General features: G+C 35.3%; 1 protein-coding gene across 2 annotated transcripts; it reads right to left on the reverse strand.

Annotated features, from left to right (window-relative positions):
- Positions 1-1,942: 1,942 nt before the first annotated feature.
- On the reverse strand, positions 1,943-10,812 carry LOC103339630 (uncharacterized). Of its 2 annotated transcripts, XM_089043744.1 has the most exons (14): positions 10,772-10,812; positions 9,947-10,048; positions 9,767-9,842; positions 9,401-9,646; positions 9,046-9,305; positions 7,269-7,422; positions 6,579-6,688; positions 6,407-6,494; positions 5,134-5,469; positions 4,942-5,016; positions 4,041-4,654; positions 3,092-3,200; positions 2,811-2,990; positions 1,943-2,335 (listed from the first exon to the last, which is right to left on the reverse strand). In XM_089043744.1, exons 4-14 carry the CDS (start codon positions 9,566-9,568, stop codon positions 2,159-2,161), a joined length of 2,271 nt encoding a protein of 756 aa, XP_088899870.1. In that variant the 5' UTR covers positions 9,569-9,646; positions 9,767-9,842; positions 9,947-10,048; positions 10,772-10,812; the 3' UTR covers positions 1,943-2,158. The 2 variants fall into 2 exon arrangements, with proteins under 2 accessions (XP_088899870.1, XP_016651903.2); XM_016796417.2 differs by lacking the exon at positions 9,947-10,048 and having other exon boundaries at positions 10,772-10,790.
- Between the last annotated feature and the right edge of the window lie 4,022 nt (positions 10,813-14,834).

Raw genomic sequence — 14,834 nt, forward strand, 5'->3', positions numbered from 1 at the left:
AATTTCAAAATTTTCTACCTTGTTTGAGTTTGACATTAATTTGTCACAGCCATGGAATCTGAATTTGGTAGTTGTAACGGGGATCACATGATTAATGTTCCCCCCATTTACTTCAATCACCGGAAAATTGGTCCACATCTTTAAATTAAGATGTTGACATAAGAGAACATTTTCAACCATCTTTTCCCATTTATTTTCGTTTTAAATTCAGAAGTTCAAGCAAAAGGAAAAGAAAATGTGTAAGAAAGTGAAGTCAGTAATTAATGAAACTAGACATCCATTGTAATATTTAGTTGGGTAATGCCACATTTTTCATCATCTTCCAAATTGTTTGCTGACTAGAATTTCATTTTATTTTTTAGAAAAGATGATAGATTGCATTCATAATTTAGGTATAAAAGTTGTCAATGACCAAGGCCAATACAAATACAAATAACTGCATAAAACTCTTACAGTGCGTTTGGATTAGGAAATTTAAAAGTACAAAGAATTTCTTAAATGATGAAATTTAAAATGACGGAAATTAATGTTCTAGAATTTGTAAAGTTTCTTGTTTGGATGATGGATTTAAAACACTAATTTAACATTTATTTGTAAAGTTATCTTTTTAAACTCAATCTCTCTTGGGATTTTAGAAATGACGACTTTTAGATAGAATTTAAAGTTAGGATTTATGATCTCCAAATTCCATGTTTTTTCCCATGCGGAATTTCTAAATTTCTATGTTTTTTTATTTATCAAAACACGGGAATTAGCTCATGTCAATTTAGAAATTTTGAGTTTTGTCAAAATCCCAAATTTATTTCCCTCGTCCAAACGCACTGTTAAAAAAGTTTTGATCTGTTCTTGGAATTTAATATGGCAACTTGGCTGTTCTTTCATGTTTGCAGTTGTTGAATGGTGTACTTGTCTGAGCAACACCACATGTAGATGAGAGAGAGATGAGAGAGAAGTTTTAAGTCCTCCATGCATTTGGTAGGCCATAGTACTTGGCTTAATTGATCATAACCAGAGCTAGGTTTCTGGCAATTAATTTTGAATTCTCAAAGTGGTCCTAAAACATGTACTCTGTAGGTCTTGTGTTTTTATCTTCTTTTGCACCTCTTCCTCCACACATAAACCTGCTTGACTTTTCCTTCCAATGTTAAGTTGTGTGGGGCCCTTGATGGCCACTGCCTCATACAAAAGCTTTGCTACCCAAATATATAACACACAAAAGTATCAAACATATTGAATCAAATAAAGTACTTGCCTCCTAATTTAGTTACCTATAAATAGCATTTGTGTTTGAGGACTCTTTTCTTTTTTTCGCAAGAGATTTATTTGTTTACTTGAAAAAGGAACCAACAATTGTGGCCAATTCAATTCGCACATTCTCATCTGCCACGTCTAATCTAAGACCTAATTCAATTCAATCACACGAGGCAGCTAAGGTCTGGTGGGTTCCTTGTTATTAATGTGTTGGATTGGGCAATTCCATCCATCATTATTAGCATTCTAGGGCATCCTAAGAAATTTGTACAACTATATTTCCATTACAAATTTTAACTAATACATGAATTATTGGAGAAAACTGATCCACGTGAGAGAGAGAGAGAGAGAGAGAGAGAGATATATGGTACTGGGGTGGTTGCCGGCCAGCAGCGGTGAGATGCTGGGCCGGGAGGAGATAAGGTGGGTGCTAAGTGTGAGTTGTTTTTTAAGGGGAAAATTGTCTTTTCCTTTCTTTTCTTTTTTTATTTGCTGATTGGGCTTAGAATTTTCTTGGGTTTGTTCTTATTCATTCTTCATGTAGTGTCACTACATCAAACAATTTGATCAAGCACAAACAAGCTATGTTTTAAAAAACCCATATCTCAGCTGGATATTATTTCATACCCAGTAAAAAATGAAACTCTTCAGTATATTACCTGAAAATGCATCACAGAATAAACGAGAAAAAGAACACTCAAAACCATGCACATGTTTTTTCTTTCCTGGCATAAAACACAGAAGAAAAAAAGTACAAGTTATTCATCCTTTATCCCATTTAAGGGTTGTAAATCTCAGATACCTGATATGTGGTACTTGCAAAAAGGCGTTCTGAATACTTATACAGCACTAACGCACTTCGTAATTATGGCATTACTCTGTTGTCCTAGGCATACTATGAGGAAATTCAAGCAGCAATGGATGAGTTTCTCTCGTTGAGAATGCGGTAGTAAGTGTCGTGATCTGATGTGTCTCTGAATCCGGGAATGAAATCCGAAAAGAATCTAAGGACTGCAGCTAAATGTTGCAAGTCATTGGAGGTAAATGCTGACTCGAGAAACAATGAAGGTCGTACGGTACTGACCTGAAATTTTTACAAATACAGTGTTAGGCATTCTGAAATAGTGTGAGAAAATTAATACCTTATCCTTCAACATAATATCGTCAGGAAAAGAATTTGGCATGGCATGGAAAGAATTTCATCAAAGAATTGCTAAATAGATAAACACATCCTAAAGCATTAGAAAAACATTGAAAGATGCAATAAGTGAAAAATAAAAGGAAAAAAGGGTATAGAGTGCGGAAAATGATGCAGCAATGTCGATAACATCTTCATGTATTTTCAAGAAAGCATATCAGCTTTCTATGGTCCAAATAAGGGAAACTTTGTGGCATCAATCACTAAACACAGCATAATAGGTTTAGCAGTCTCCGCAGCATGAGGGAGTGGACAGAAAACACAGCAACAGCCAGTAAAAATAAAGTGAAATGCACAACCAACAGAAAATGTACGGGAATTATAAATCCTTTCTTTCCTCGGATTTCAAGGTGGGAATTACCTTGTATTTCCGTGCATAGCGTAATGCTTCAAGGTAATATCCATCTTGCACTAGTAACAGTACATAGTCATGATGTAAAGAAAGCTGCCTCAGCATATCCAAACCCAACTTCCTTGTTAGGGAGTGCTGACGGCCAGACTCTAGGAGTTGCATTGCTACTTCTCTAGAAGGTTCAAGAATCTGTTATGAAACAGTTTTCACCGTGAACACCAGATCAAGCATAAACAGCACACTGTTGCAACTTGCAAGCACACGTTTCTAATAGGCATGTGTTCAGATACCTTGTTTAAGACAAACTGCCCAAGTTCTGCATATCGCTCACTGCGTGATAGTAATTGTATGGTCAGGACATAGAGATTAGGATGGACTTCAACCTTTTCCAAATTAGCGCTGCAAAATAATAACAAATTAATAAAGTTAAGAACCATGATCATTCCCTAATTCTTTCAAATATGAAGTACTTAATTTCACATACATCACAGGAAAACTAATATTTTTGAGACATTTTTAAAGCTGGTTTTGGTCCAGGTAAGCTAGCACATCAGGCTGAACCAAGCCAGCAAATCAGAGCTTGATATCAACCTGGTTCATAAGGCATTAATGTTTTCTCATCTTTTTTTTTTCTATAATATTTTGAAGTTATTCTTAGACTTTTGTAAATTTATAACTTATGAACAAGTTTTAATTATTAATAGAAGTATTCGTGAAAATACTTGACAAACTGATGTGCAAACACTAGGGAAAAGAGAATATAGAGAAAGTGAAAAAAGAGTTGGAGGAGCTAGAAGACGAAGAACAAGAGGGATGAAACTATGGTTTCAATATCCAACAATCAAGTCTGCCAAAAGAGCAGTAATAGTTAAAGAATAAATCTACCTCAAGCCAGGGGAAAAGAAGAAAGAAAGAAAAAGTCTTCTTAGGATCTTCATTATCCATTAAAAACTTTTTATACATATTTATATGATGTGTGCCTTTGCAGGCCATTTTACAGTTATACAACATCAACCTATTTCAGAAACAATCAACCAATTGGTCAAACACCAGGTGGAGTACAATCAAATGCAAGTTACACATATTAACTGATACAATAACTTAGGTTAACATGCTACGCGCTCGCTCAGATACAAGGGCAAGATTGTGCAAATTCATGATGAGCCTGGCTAAAAGTGTACATGACAGAGAATAAATACCCAGCATGATCATTTAAAGATTCATAAATATATGCCATACCTGCGAAGAAACTCAACAATGATGGCAACCAAGTAAGAAGGTTCTCCAATCATCTCTTCCTCAACAGGAGCAAACACAAAACTGTACATTTCATCAGATGAAATTACTGGAGAGGCAGGTTGGGACTCTTGCTGCTCCAAAACATTAGCATCCAATGGGCTGTTGCCCGATTTAAGAGATGAAGACCGAACTTCACCACCAGAAGTTTCAGCACCCATTAACTTCCCCCTGGCCAATTTACCATCAAACAATTGAACGTTATTTGAAGTGGTCCTTGGGGGTTCAAAGCTTACATTATCCTCAGAGTCGGAATCTGAAAAGTTTAAAAATCTATTCGGCGATTCACTGTCCACTCCAGCCGCAGATTCATGTTTAATGGATTTTCCAACTGCATCCACTCTACTTGCAGATACATCAGCACTGGACCTAGGGCCACTCGTCTGTGGCAAAATAGAAGGTGATGTTTTCCCAGACTTTATCCCCTTAATATAGGTGCCTGTCTTAACAGAGTGGGAGTAGGAGGAAACTAAAACATCTATTGCCCGGGAAACTGTAGACACAGGTCTCCGTTCTAGAATAACAGTACGCGCTATTGACAAGCACAATTGTTTAGCCTGAAAAGGAAATGGAATAAAGTTATCGCCAATAGTCATTAAGCAGTTCAGCCTCAAGAAAGGCAATGCAGCACCATAAGAACGCAAAACCACTCCACTAGATGTTACAGATCATAAAGGTTTAACCGCATCGTAGATAGGAAAATGGTTTTCTAATAATGAGCGACCCAAAAAATATACTAAAAAAAAATCATTAAATTGCATGCTCTAAGCAGTTGCCCCTTACAAAAAAGAAAGAAAAATCAAGTAAATAATGAGCATACCAAGAAACAAATAATAAATTCTACCTTATTGGCTTCCAACTTCCGCCGCTGCAAGAACTCAAGTACTGATGGTACTTCTGAGCTACTGGCAGAAATTGCCTACAGGAAGAGAGAAAGAGGGATTATGCAAGAAAAGATTTACTTTTCTTATTCACAATTAATGCCAGAAGAACAATCATACTAACAAATTATGCAAAAGAAAATGAAAAGGCTTGCCTCCAAATCTAAATGAATCTTCCACAAAAGTTGATTAACAACATCACATATGAGGTCAGGAACAAGAAAACTCCAGTCATCTCCATAGACGATTGCTTCATGGTCACTCATAACATTAACTTCTGAACTTTCAGTATCTTCCCTATTTGGTCGCAGGGAAGAAGAATTGGACCTGGGGAAACCCCTGAATAGTAGAGGAAGTGGGGCCGATATGGGTGCCCGAGAATCTGCAAATATATCATACAGTATAACAACCTTCGCATCCACTTGATGCACAAGCAGTACATTATCAACCACACTCACAGCAACCTTGCTTGAATAAATTGGCAAAGAACCCTGCAAAGTATATACAAACATCATTTGCATAGAATAAGTATACACCTGAGTAAATGTGAAAAGTGACCGCATGAAGCCAAGGTGTACACATAAATGCACTGAAACTGTAGTGATCACACGAAGCCATGATTTACTCATAAAACCACCAAAACTCTCTGTCACAAACATCAATCCCCCCATATTTTACAGGAGTTAACTCCAATAACCCAACAATGAGATCCAAAATTACCAAGAAAAATCTTTTCAAATCCATCAATCCAAGAGCTATAGGCCCCTTTTATTTATTTACGCTGATAGTTGAGAAGTGTGAGTAAAAAAAAAAATATATATATATATATATTGACAAGGAGGCCAACCCCAAGTATACAAGAAGCATAAACACGAAGATAACCAATGGGAAATAATATAAAGCAGGATTTTTTAGGATTGACAGTCTACACTCATGTAATTTGTCTCTTCATCAATTTAAATTCATACCCATGCATGTTCCTCAAGTAATTTAGTCATGCAAGCATCCTTAATTCAAATACCAATAAAATAGACACTAAAATACTTATCAAGAAAAACAAAATAGAAAAGGTCCAAGATATATTGGAGTATCTGAGATGTATCAGTACAATATGAATTAAAGACCCTTGGATAACATATCCATGCTACATAACCTGTGGCCAATTGGTTGACATTTCTGTTAAGATTTCAGGGAAAGGGACCAGCGGCCCACTACTACCAACACCGATTTTGTTCCCAACTTAACCACCTGCAAAGCCCAGCAGGTGTGGGTTTTTATCACAAAAGACCTCTGTGTTATTAGTAGTGGAACCACTCACTTAAATATTGTATTTTATTTTGTCAAGTTTCTAATGTTTTTACATTCTTCAACAATTTCAACTTAAGGGGATCAAAAGATTCTAATAGACAGTTCGATCACAAAATTTACCTGTTGTACAACCACATCACGGTAAAACCTATAAGAATGGAGGAGCATTGCAATCCTATCAACTTGCAGGCAGTATATTCTACCATAGCTGAACAATGAAAGACAATATATAAGCCTTGATTTTGGTTGGCAAATTAAATCTAGCAAAAAGAAAACTGCAAGAGGAACCTACATAGTGGCTATAAAAATATCTTCAGCAGCAAGGACAGGTTTATTGTTAGCCTCAGATTTAGCCATTGCCATCTCAAACTTTGGCAGACGAATAATCCCTGCAGATGAGAGCTACCCAGACGAAGTAGCAAATCTGTCAAGACTAAAATAATAGAGCGCACTGAATGGCATACATGCAAATATATCAATAATCATGTTAAGCAAAATAATTATATCAGGACTACATGAGAAGCCACACTAACAGATGTTTCAAGCAGAAAGAATCAAACATTTTGTTCCAGAAACTGTGAAATGATTCTTAGTTCAATCTATAAAATACTTTTCAGCAATGCAAAGCATAGAGGAAAATTATCATAATGACCATATCAAGTGCTTGCATATAATTGTATGAACTACAAGGGCATCAAAAAGATTGTAACAGTATAATCACTGCTGTATTTTGCATTAAGAAAGTAAACATTGCAAGTTGATGAGTGCTAACTATGAAAAGCAATTCAACTTCCTAAAACCATATAGTCCAAAATAGAAAAAAATTGGAAATTCTTCCACTTTTCTTTAACAATGGAAAAAAATTAATAAATACTTTCCTGTGTATTACAACAGCAATAGTTCATAGAAGTAATTTACAGCAAAAGAGCAAACTGAAAGGCTTAAAAAAGAAAAACATTAACATAATGAGTGCTACACATACCTGAAAACCATTGAAGATTTTGCACTGCATTCCTGAAGCAAGAAGAACCAAGCGACTTTCATGTGTGTAAACATACCAACTCACATGTAATTTCCTTGTCTCAACCAATTGGAGTGATCTTGACTCAGAATTGTAAGCAAACAAGTCCAGCCCACTGAGATTGAACTCCATTTTAGCAAAATGAAAGAAAGGCAAAACCTTGGTGCAAAAGAATGTGGTTGAAACAAAGAAAAGAGTAACAAAAAATGTTATTGTGAAGATTTTGAAACTTTTCACAAAACATGCTCAGATATCCTATCCCTCTTAACTCAAGCTTTGGTACAACACCAGATCCCACACCCCACCCTCCACCTAAAAATCCTTTGCATGGAGCCACAACAAAGACAAAGCTTCCTAACTATGTAACAAAATGGAGCGCATTCTACCCCATAATGAGCACACGCTTTGAGTTTGAAAAAAGCAATTTTATCCAAATAACATCTCAATAAAGAGTCATTTAAAATTTAAAAAAAAACCCAGAAATGACCCAATTGTAATCTCTTTAAGGACACTGCCACTTGGTTAATAATGCTACTTGAAAAGGTAACAGTTTAACTTCTCAAGAACAGACCTCCTTTATCATGTGACACAAGTGGAGAGAAGACTGGCCATAACAATAACCCCACTTACCCAGTGTTGGTCCTACTTAACACAGGATCCTAGGAGAAGAGGTCCAGATATGATCCTACCCGTCAACATTTTAGTGGCCCTCAATAATTTGTCAATTTAGAAAGATTAGGTTTGCCTATCATGTATGAGTGTGTGTGTGTATATATATATCATAACTTTCCTCTTTATGTATGAAGCTTCCTAGACTTACAGCAGATATCAGCACCACAAATGAAGTACATTTTGGCAACATCACCCAATTTGTTTTAAATGGTTCCTATGTGCTTAACAAAAAGAATTGCATCCCTGGACGTCTATAAATAAGTGGTCTTTAACTAGTTTACTTGTCCTCACAACTGGGTAAACTACTAAGGTATGATCGATCTGCATGACATGATCATGACAAAAATTCTTGTGATGGCTGAAGCAGAACCAAAACCATGAATGACCATCCAGTCATCAGGATACTATAATTTTCTCTCAAATAATATATGCCAATTCGATATATCAATGATCCAAGTTCAAGTGAACAGATGGATAAGACTATGTTGCACATATATGGATGCAGGGTGCAACCGATACGGTGATACAGCAAATTTAAAAAAACTAGGATACATATATGGCAACAATACGCCAATGAAATACAGAAGATATACGATTCATATAAATTGATTCCTTTTTCATGCATAGCGTTAATGTTTCATCAATTACCAAATACAAAATAAATAAATAACAGAAAATCCAGCATTATAGACAAAAATTGCAAAATAACTCATTCCCGTATCTTGGCTGTATCCTGACCGAACACTATGCATATCGGTTGCCTATCCTTACCGTATCCAAATTTCAAAGCCGTCAACATTAAGCAATACACATTTGGAGTATTTGATATGTATGCAGCCTTTTAGGGGTGCATCCATATCTGACAGTCCATATTTAAATTTTTGGGAATATCTGTGGTTCACAGAGTATGATGGCAAACTAAGCCCTTTTACATTTAAAATTTTTTTTTGCTACAAATCCAACCAAAAACTTAATAGATACAGGATATACAAATAAATACACAATTCAAGTAGTATAATTCATTCTTTAATATTCATATTAAACACATGGAAAAACATATCCTTACCTGGTCTTTACAAATACAATGTCACACATTGGACAATCTGTCCAAAAAAATCCCAGTATGCTCTCTGACTCTGACCTGCACCTCTGACTAAAAGTTTCCCCACTTCCTCTATCCCAAAACTGTATCTCATGATCAGATCTTTGGACTGCTATAAACTTTGCATCTAATGAATATCGAATGGATAAGATGGGCCCTTCACTAATTGAATCAGAGGTAGGAGTAACCACAGGATCAAAAGGAACAGTTTTCCAACAGAAGACCTACATAGAACAAAACCGGAAAAAACACCATTCAGATCAAATTGGAATGGAAGACTTAAAGAATTGGAAACATTGAAGTACAAATATCATATTACCTGATCTGATGTTGGGGAAAGCAGCAGCTTATTGCCATCATCATAAAATAAACCCCTTGATCCAGCTACACTGCATCTTAGGGGCAGATATGGAATATAAACATGTGAAAGAGCCCCAGACCCACTCAAACCAATACTAGACTGTGAACTTGATGCTTTTCCAGACATCTTGATATTCAGACTTTTGAAGAGTTATTGCAGGGTTTAGCAAGTACTGCTGCTGATAATCCTAAACCAGCCTCAACGCTATAAAACAAAAAAATAATAAGGATAGACAAAGAAAGACATGAAGAACAGATACTCTAAAGGATCATGTTAGTGGAACAGTAAGAAAGTTAACAAGACTTTTCTAGATAAATGAAGAACCTTTTTTAGAACAGTTCCAACTACTGTGTCCAAGCACTGAAGAATCACACTAGCCGGTTCAAGCCTTTCCTCGCAGCTATTTAGAAGCAAAAAAGCAGACTCAAAAGCCATTTTCCTAGAACATGACAAATACAAAGCTGCCATACACTGACATATCTACCATTAATTATGAAATCATACCACGGTTTGCATGCAACTCTTTAATGCAAGAAATTCTTTCAAGCACATATCACGTTCAACTTGTGGAACCTTTGCTGCAACACAACCCCCATATTCTTTTGCCTACAAGGAAGAGATAAATTTTAAATTATGCACAATGCACCGTGCAGATTCCAAGGTTTTGTCTATGGGCAGCTCCTAGAGAATATCATTTAAACCATCTGCATTTTTTTTTTTTTCACCTATACATAATAACCAAAGAACGAAATAGTGTATTATACACATAGTCTGTCTTCTTCTAATGAACATGATGTCAAAGTTCAGTAACTCGATTTCTTCTTTCACCAATATCTCCCCGTAGTCCACATGATAAGAATACATCTATGCAACATTAAAATTACTTATTCGATTCCACAACATACTCTCTCCAGTCTATAGTCCACTCTTTAACAATTCCATTTAATCCAATTAAGTAGAACTCTACACAATGTTAACATTTTAAATTATATATCATACTCTATTCTTTAACAATTCCATTTAATCAGATTACGCAGAAACTTCCCACGCATCCAAAAACCTAAGGCCACATCTTCTCGACCCAAATTTAAAACCTTGTTTAAATTCCCAGGTACAAGTCTTTGTGCAGCTCCTCCCAATCTCTTACTATCGTAAACTTAAATCAAATATCCCGAATCAACAACTCAACCACAAAACCATCAAAGAACATGCAAAATACACCTTCTTGGATCAAAATTTATTCTCAGACCACAAAAAGAAGATACATCAAAATTCATTCCCGTATACAATTTAATCAAAATTGACCAAAAGACAGAGACAAGTACGAACCTGTGCTGCACAAGTCACTAAAATGCGTTTAAGGGTGGATGTAGAGTTCCTCTCTTTCATATCCACAGTACTGCGAAAAATTAAGCACGATTGATAATACGAAAAAGAAAAAGAAAAACTCGAAGCATTGAAAATGCACGAGCTGAGCTAACAACGTACTAAATAACATCAATCAATAATTCGAAATCCTCAATTAAACCATAAATTCACTTCGTTCTAATTGATTTTTCCAATTTACGCAAAATTTCCCAAGAAGAGGAAGAAAAAGGAAGAGGGAAAAGAAGTTACCTGGTAAATTGACCATCGGGAGTTTTTGGGTGATTGTACAGACGATTAACAGAGAAGGCGAAGATTTCAGAGACTCGGACTGTGACTGTGTTTTAGGAACGGGAAGGAAGGTACCGAACAACCTAACAGTCGTGTCAGGCGTCAACGAACTGCGGGTTTGTTGTGCTGATTCACTGGTGGTTCATGGACTCATCACAGGCGGCCCAGTCGACTGCCACGTGGTCGGTGGGCTGCATCGTTATAATCTTTAGCTGGAATTAGGTGGGCCTTTGGTTAGATAATCGTCAACCGGCCCATTTCTCCAGCCCACCGCACTTGTACAGTTGCTCAATCCTTCGTGTATTTGTAAGTGGTTCCTACCAGTACTACCGGATCCGGTACAGCGGACCTCACGCCAATCGATTGGTGACCGATTAACATGACTTATAATTGCGTAACGAATTTTGAGCTCAAATGATTAAAAGCATTTACTTCTTTAATTTGCACATGTCTCTAATCGGACATCCAATACTCTATCATTCGTGAAAATACTCTTTTTATTTTCTAAATCGGCCACCATGAGGTAGAGGAAGTGGAGCTTTCAACACAAAATAAAAGACAGCTCTTTCCTAGGTAGGTAAATTTATGTTGTGGCCCAACATGAAGATGAAGCAGAGCTTCCAACAACAAATTAAACGAAGCTCCTTCCTAGAGGATAAAAGCAAAAGTTGGATGCTGCTGTCTGATTTTGGCTTTTTTCGGGTGCATGGAATGATGGAACATAGTTTAATAAGAATCCTATGATGGGAAAGAGAATAAAATATTAAAAAATTTAAAAAAAAAAGAAAAAAAGAAAATGTAAAGCATCCCCAGGAAAAAAGAAAAAAAAACTTTAGTTTCAATGAGTGGCTGGTTGACACTGGAAAGGCTTTTGGGAGTAGATAGAACAATGCCATTACAAAGCCTTTCATTTAAACCATAAAGAAATCCAATGTGGAAGTCATATAAAACCAACATGTTAAATTTTAGAGAGACGGATCAGTGACTCTCTACTAACAACATCGATATTATCTCTAACTTAACCACTCAGTAGGTGTAAGTTTTTATTACAAAAGGCCTCGGTGATATTATTAGTGGAACTAATTATTATATCTTGTATTTTATTTAGTCAAGTTTTCTGACGTGGGACTTATATTCTTCAACACAACAAAGTTTATTCGGATAAGGTTGATGGTGATTTTGGAGGAATTCAATCCTTGGGTGGGAGGTGGGAGGTGGTATTCTAATTTATAGAGAACTAACCCATTAGGATTTTATCTTTTTACCTATTATATCCTCACACAATCTTAAAATTTTCAAATTTGTCGTCTACTTTAACCCAACAACGAGGACATTTTAGTAATTAGTACCACTCCTACTCCAATTCCACATGGTTTAGTAAACAACTTTAATATGAATCCAGAATCTAGCTTTCCTCAATTCATATGGTTTCGTTAACAACTTCAATAAAAATCCGAAATCTAATTCTCCTCAATCCAACTCCTCATCGATTCAATTCAATTCCTCCTAATTCAATTATAGATTAATAAACATGTCATTAGTGCATTTTGTATTTCGACTACGAAATAATTTTTAAACACACACACTCACCCAACATAATTCATAATGGCAGCTAATATATTAAGTTGTCATTATTAATTTAATCTGCAGCCATCATTATTAATTATTCCATCCACCCTTTATTAAAGATTCTTAATCAAACATTGAAGGCATATACAATTTCTTCCGCAACTACAACAACTTGTTATTAATTATTTTAAAATGAGACTTTATGTAGAAAGGAGAGATGGTTGACATCTCCTTCTCCTCTAACATAATCGAGAAAGATGGTTGGCCTCATGTGTTGACCCCATAATTTTTTTTTTTCCTAGTTTCTTTTTGTATTTATACTTTTTGGGGTTGAACACCAAAAAGACACCCTTTTTTAAAAAAAAAAAAAAAATTCCTTGGTCAGACAATCTTTGTGTATTTTAATCTTCGACTTTACCTAAACCTTTATTTCCAAATACCAAAAAGCCAGCTCATGAAAATCTTGTGTTGGTTAAAGCTTCTCAAAAATGGAATCGAAACCACCAAAAAATAAGTCTTCTTTATGCACCTTTTGTTAACGCAAACGATATTCAAATGTATGAGTAACTAGTTTTAACCATTTAAGCTACAAATTTCTTGCGTCATTACATATTTAAATACTAAAACGGAATTGGAATATATAAAAGTTTGGATTGAGGCATTCATACTAAAATGTCTAATGTCTATCTTTTAGTGACTCTTTTACGTATTTTTTTAATTTAAATATATATTACTTTATTTTTTAGCAGCGTAAGGAAAATTAAAATATTTATAATAAAAAATACGTACATACGTGTGTAATGGAAGCCCGCAATGAGGCAGGCTTGAATAAAGTATAGCTTTTCATCCTATAATGAAACGAATTGCACGGGGTGCAGATTCATAATTACCTTTAACCATCTTCTTCCCTTTGTTTTTACATTTGACAGGTTTGTTAGCTTCCATATGAATTAGGTACGTAGGAGTAGGACGGAGGCAGCTATGGCCCGCTGGGGGCAGCTGCTCCCACTCAATAATTACTTTGGGATATGTATTTCTATGGAGAAAGTTGTTATGCGTAAAGAAGGCACGTACCACACATACCAACAAGAACAACAATAATCTCTCTCATTTTTTTCCAAACGTCATCGTGCAGATGTGAAGGCTTTACTGATGCAAATTGGGCTGGTTTTTATTAGGGATATACACTCTACTTCTAAATACTTCAAAAAAACAAAAGGCCGTTGCAAAATCTAGTGTTGAGGCTGAGTATTGAAGTATGGCTCGTGATGTTTGTGAATCACTTTAGCTTATGAACTTATTGAAAGACTTGGGATTCAAGTATGGGAAAGCTATAAGACTATGTTGCGATAGTAAGATTGCTAATGACATTGCACACAAACATGTGCAACATGACCACCACACTAATGCATGTTGAAATTTCATTGAGGAGAAGTTGGAGGTAGAAATAATTAATTTTTCATTTGTGAAGAGAGAAAATCAACTGATTGATATTTTTACCAAGGCAGTTTTAACGTAGTGTTTTATAACTCACTTGACAAGTTGGGCTCATATGATCCCATACGTCATCCAATAAGAATAATTTGTTTACCTAATAATTAGTTAAGAAATTAGTTTTTGTACTACAATTAGATTAGTTTAGTCATGCTAAATTGCAGTTAGGAGGTTAATTTGTTACTCAGCTTACTTGTTTAAGCTTGGCATATATATATATATATATATATAAGTACTTACTTAAGCTTTAAGCATTGTAACAAGATACAAATTTTACTCGATCAATATCAGACTGACCTTGTTCTTCTCTTCAATAATTTATCTCTCTCTCTTTCTCTCTGATCATCTTCATCTTCTTCTGATTTCTTCTATTGTAAAGGACCTCAGATCTCTCCACGCATTGTCTTGGTCTTCAAGTTTAACTATAATGTTACAATCTTTATTCGTGTAAAAAACAATGCAAGTCAATAATATTAAAAGTTAGTTATTGAGGAAAATTACAAGCCAGTGAAGAAAAAAAAAAAAAAAAAAGGTTTAGTTAATCATCATAAAAATTAGGATTGATGATGATACCTTAGATCCCGAGGCTTAAAATTATGATGATGACGATGTTAATGATTAGAATTGAAAAAAAAAAAACATAATCAAATTATCACCACAAGACATTTTTTTA

The sequence above is a fragment of the Prunus mume genome, unplaced genomic scaffold (genome assembly GCF_029339155.1).
Source record: "Prunus mume cultivar Tortuosa unplaced genomic scaffold, ASM2933915v1 scaffold21, whole genome shotgun sequence".
Classification (NCBI taxonomy): Eukaryota; Viridiplantae; Streptophyta; class Magnoliopsida; order Rosales; family Rosaceae; genus Prunus; species Prunus mume.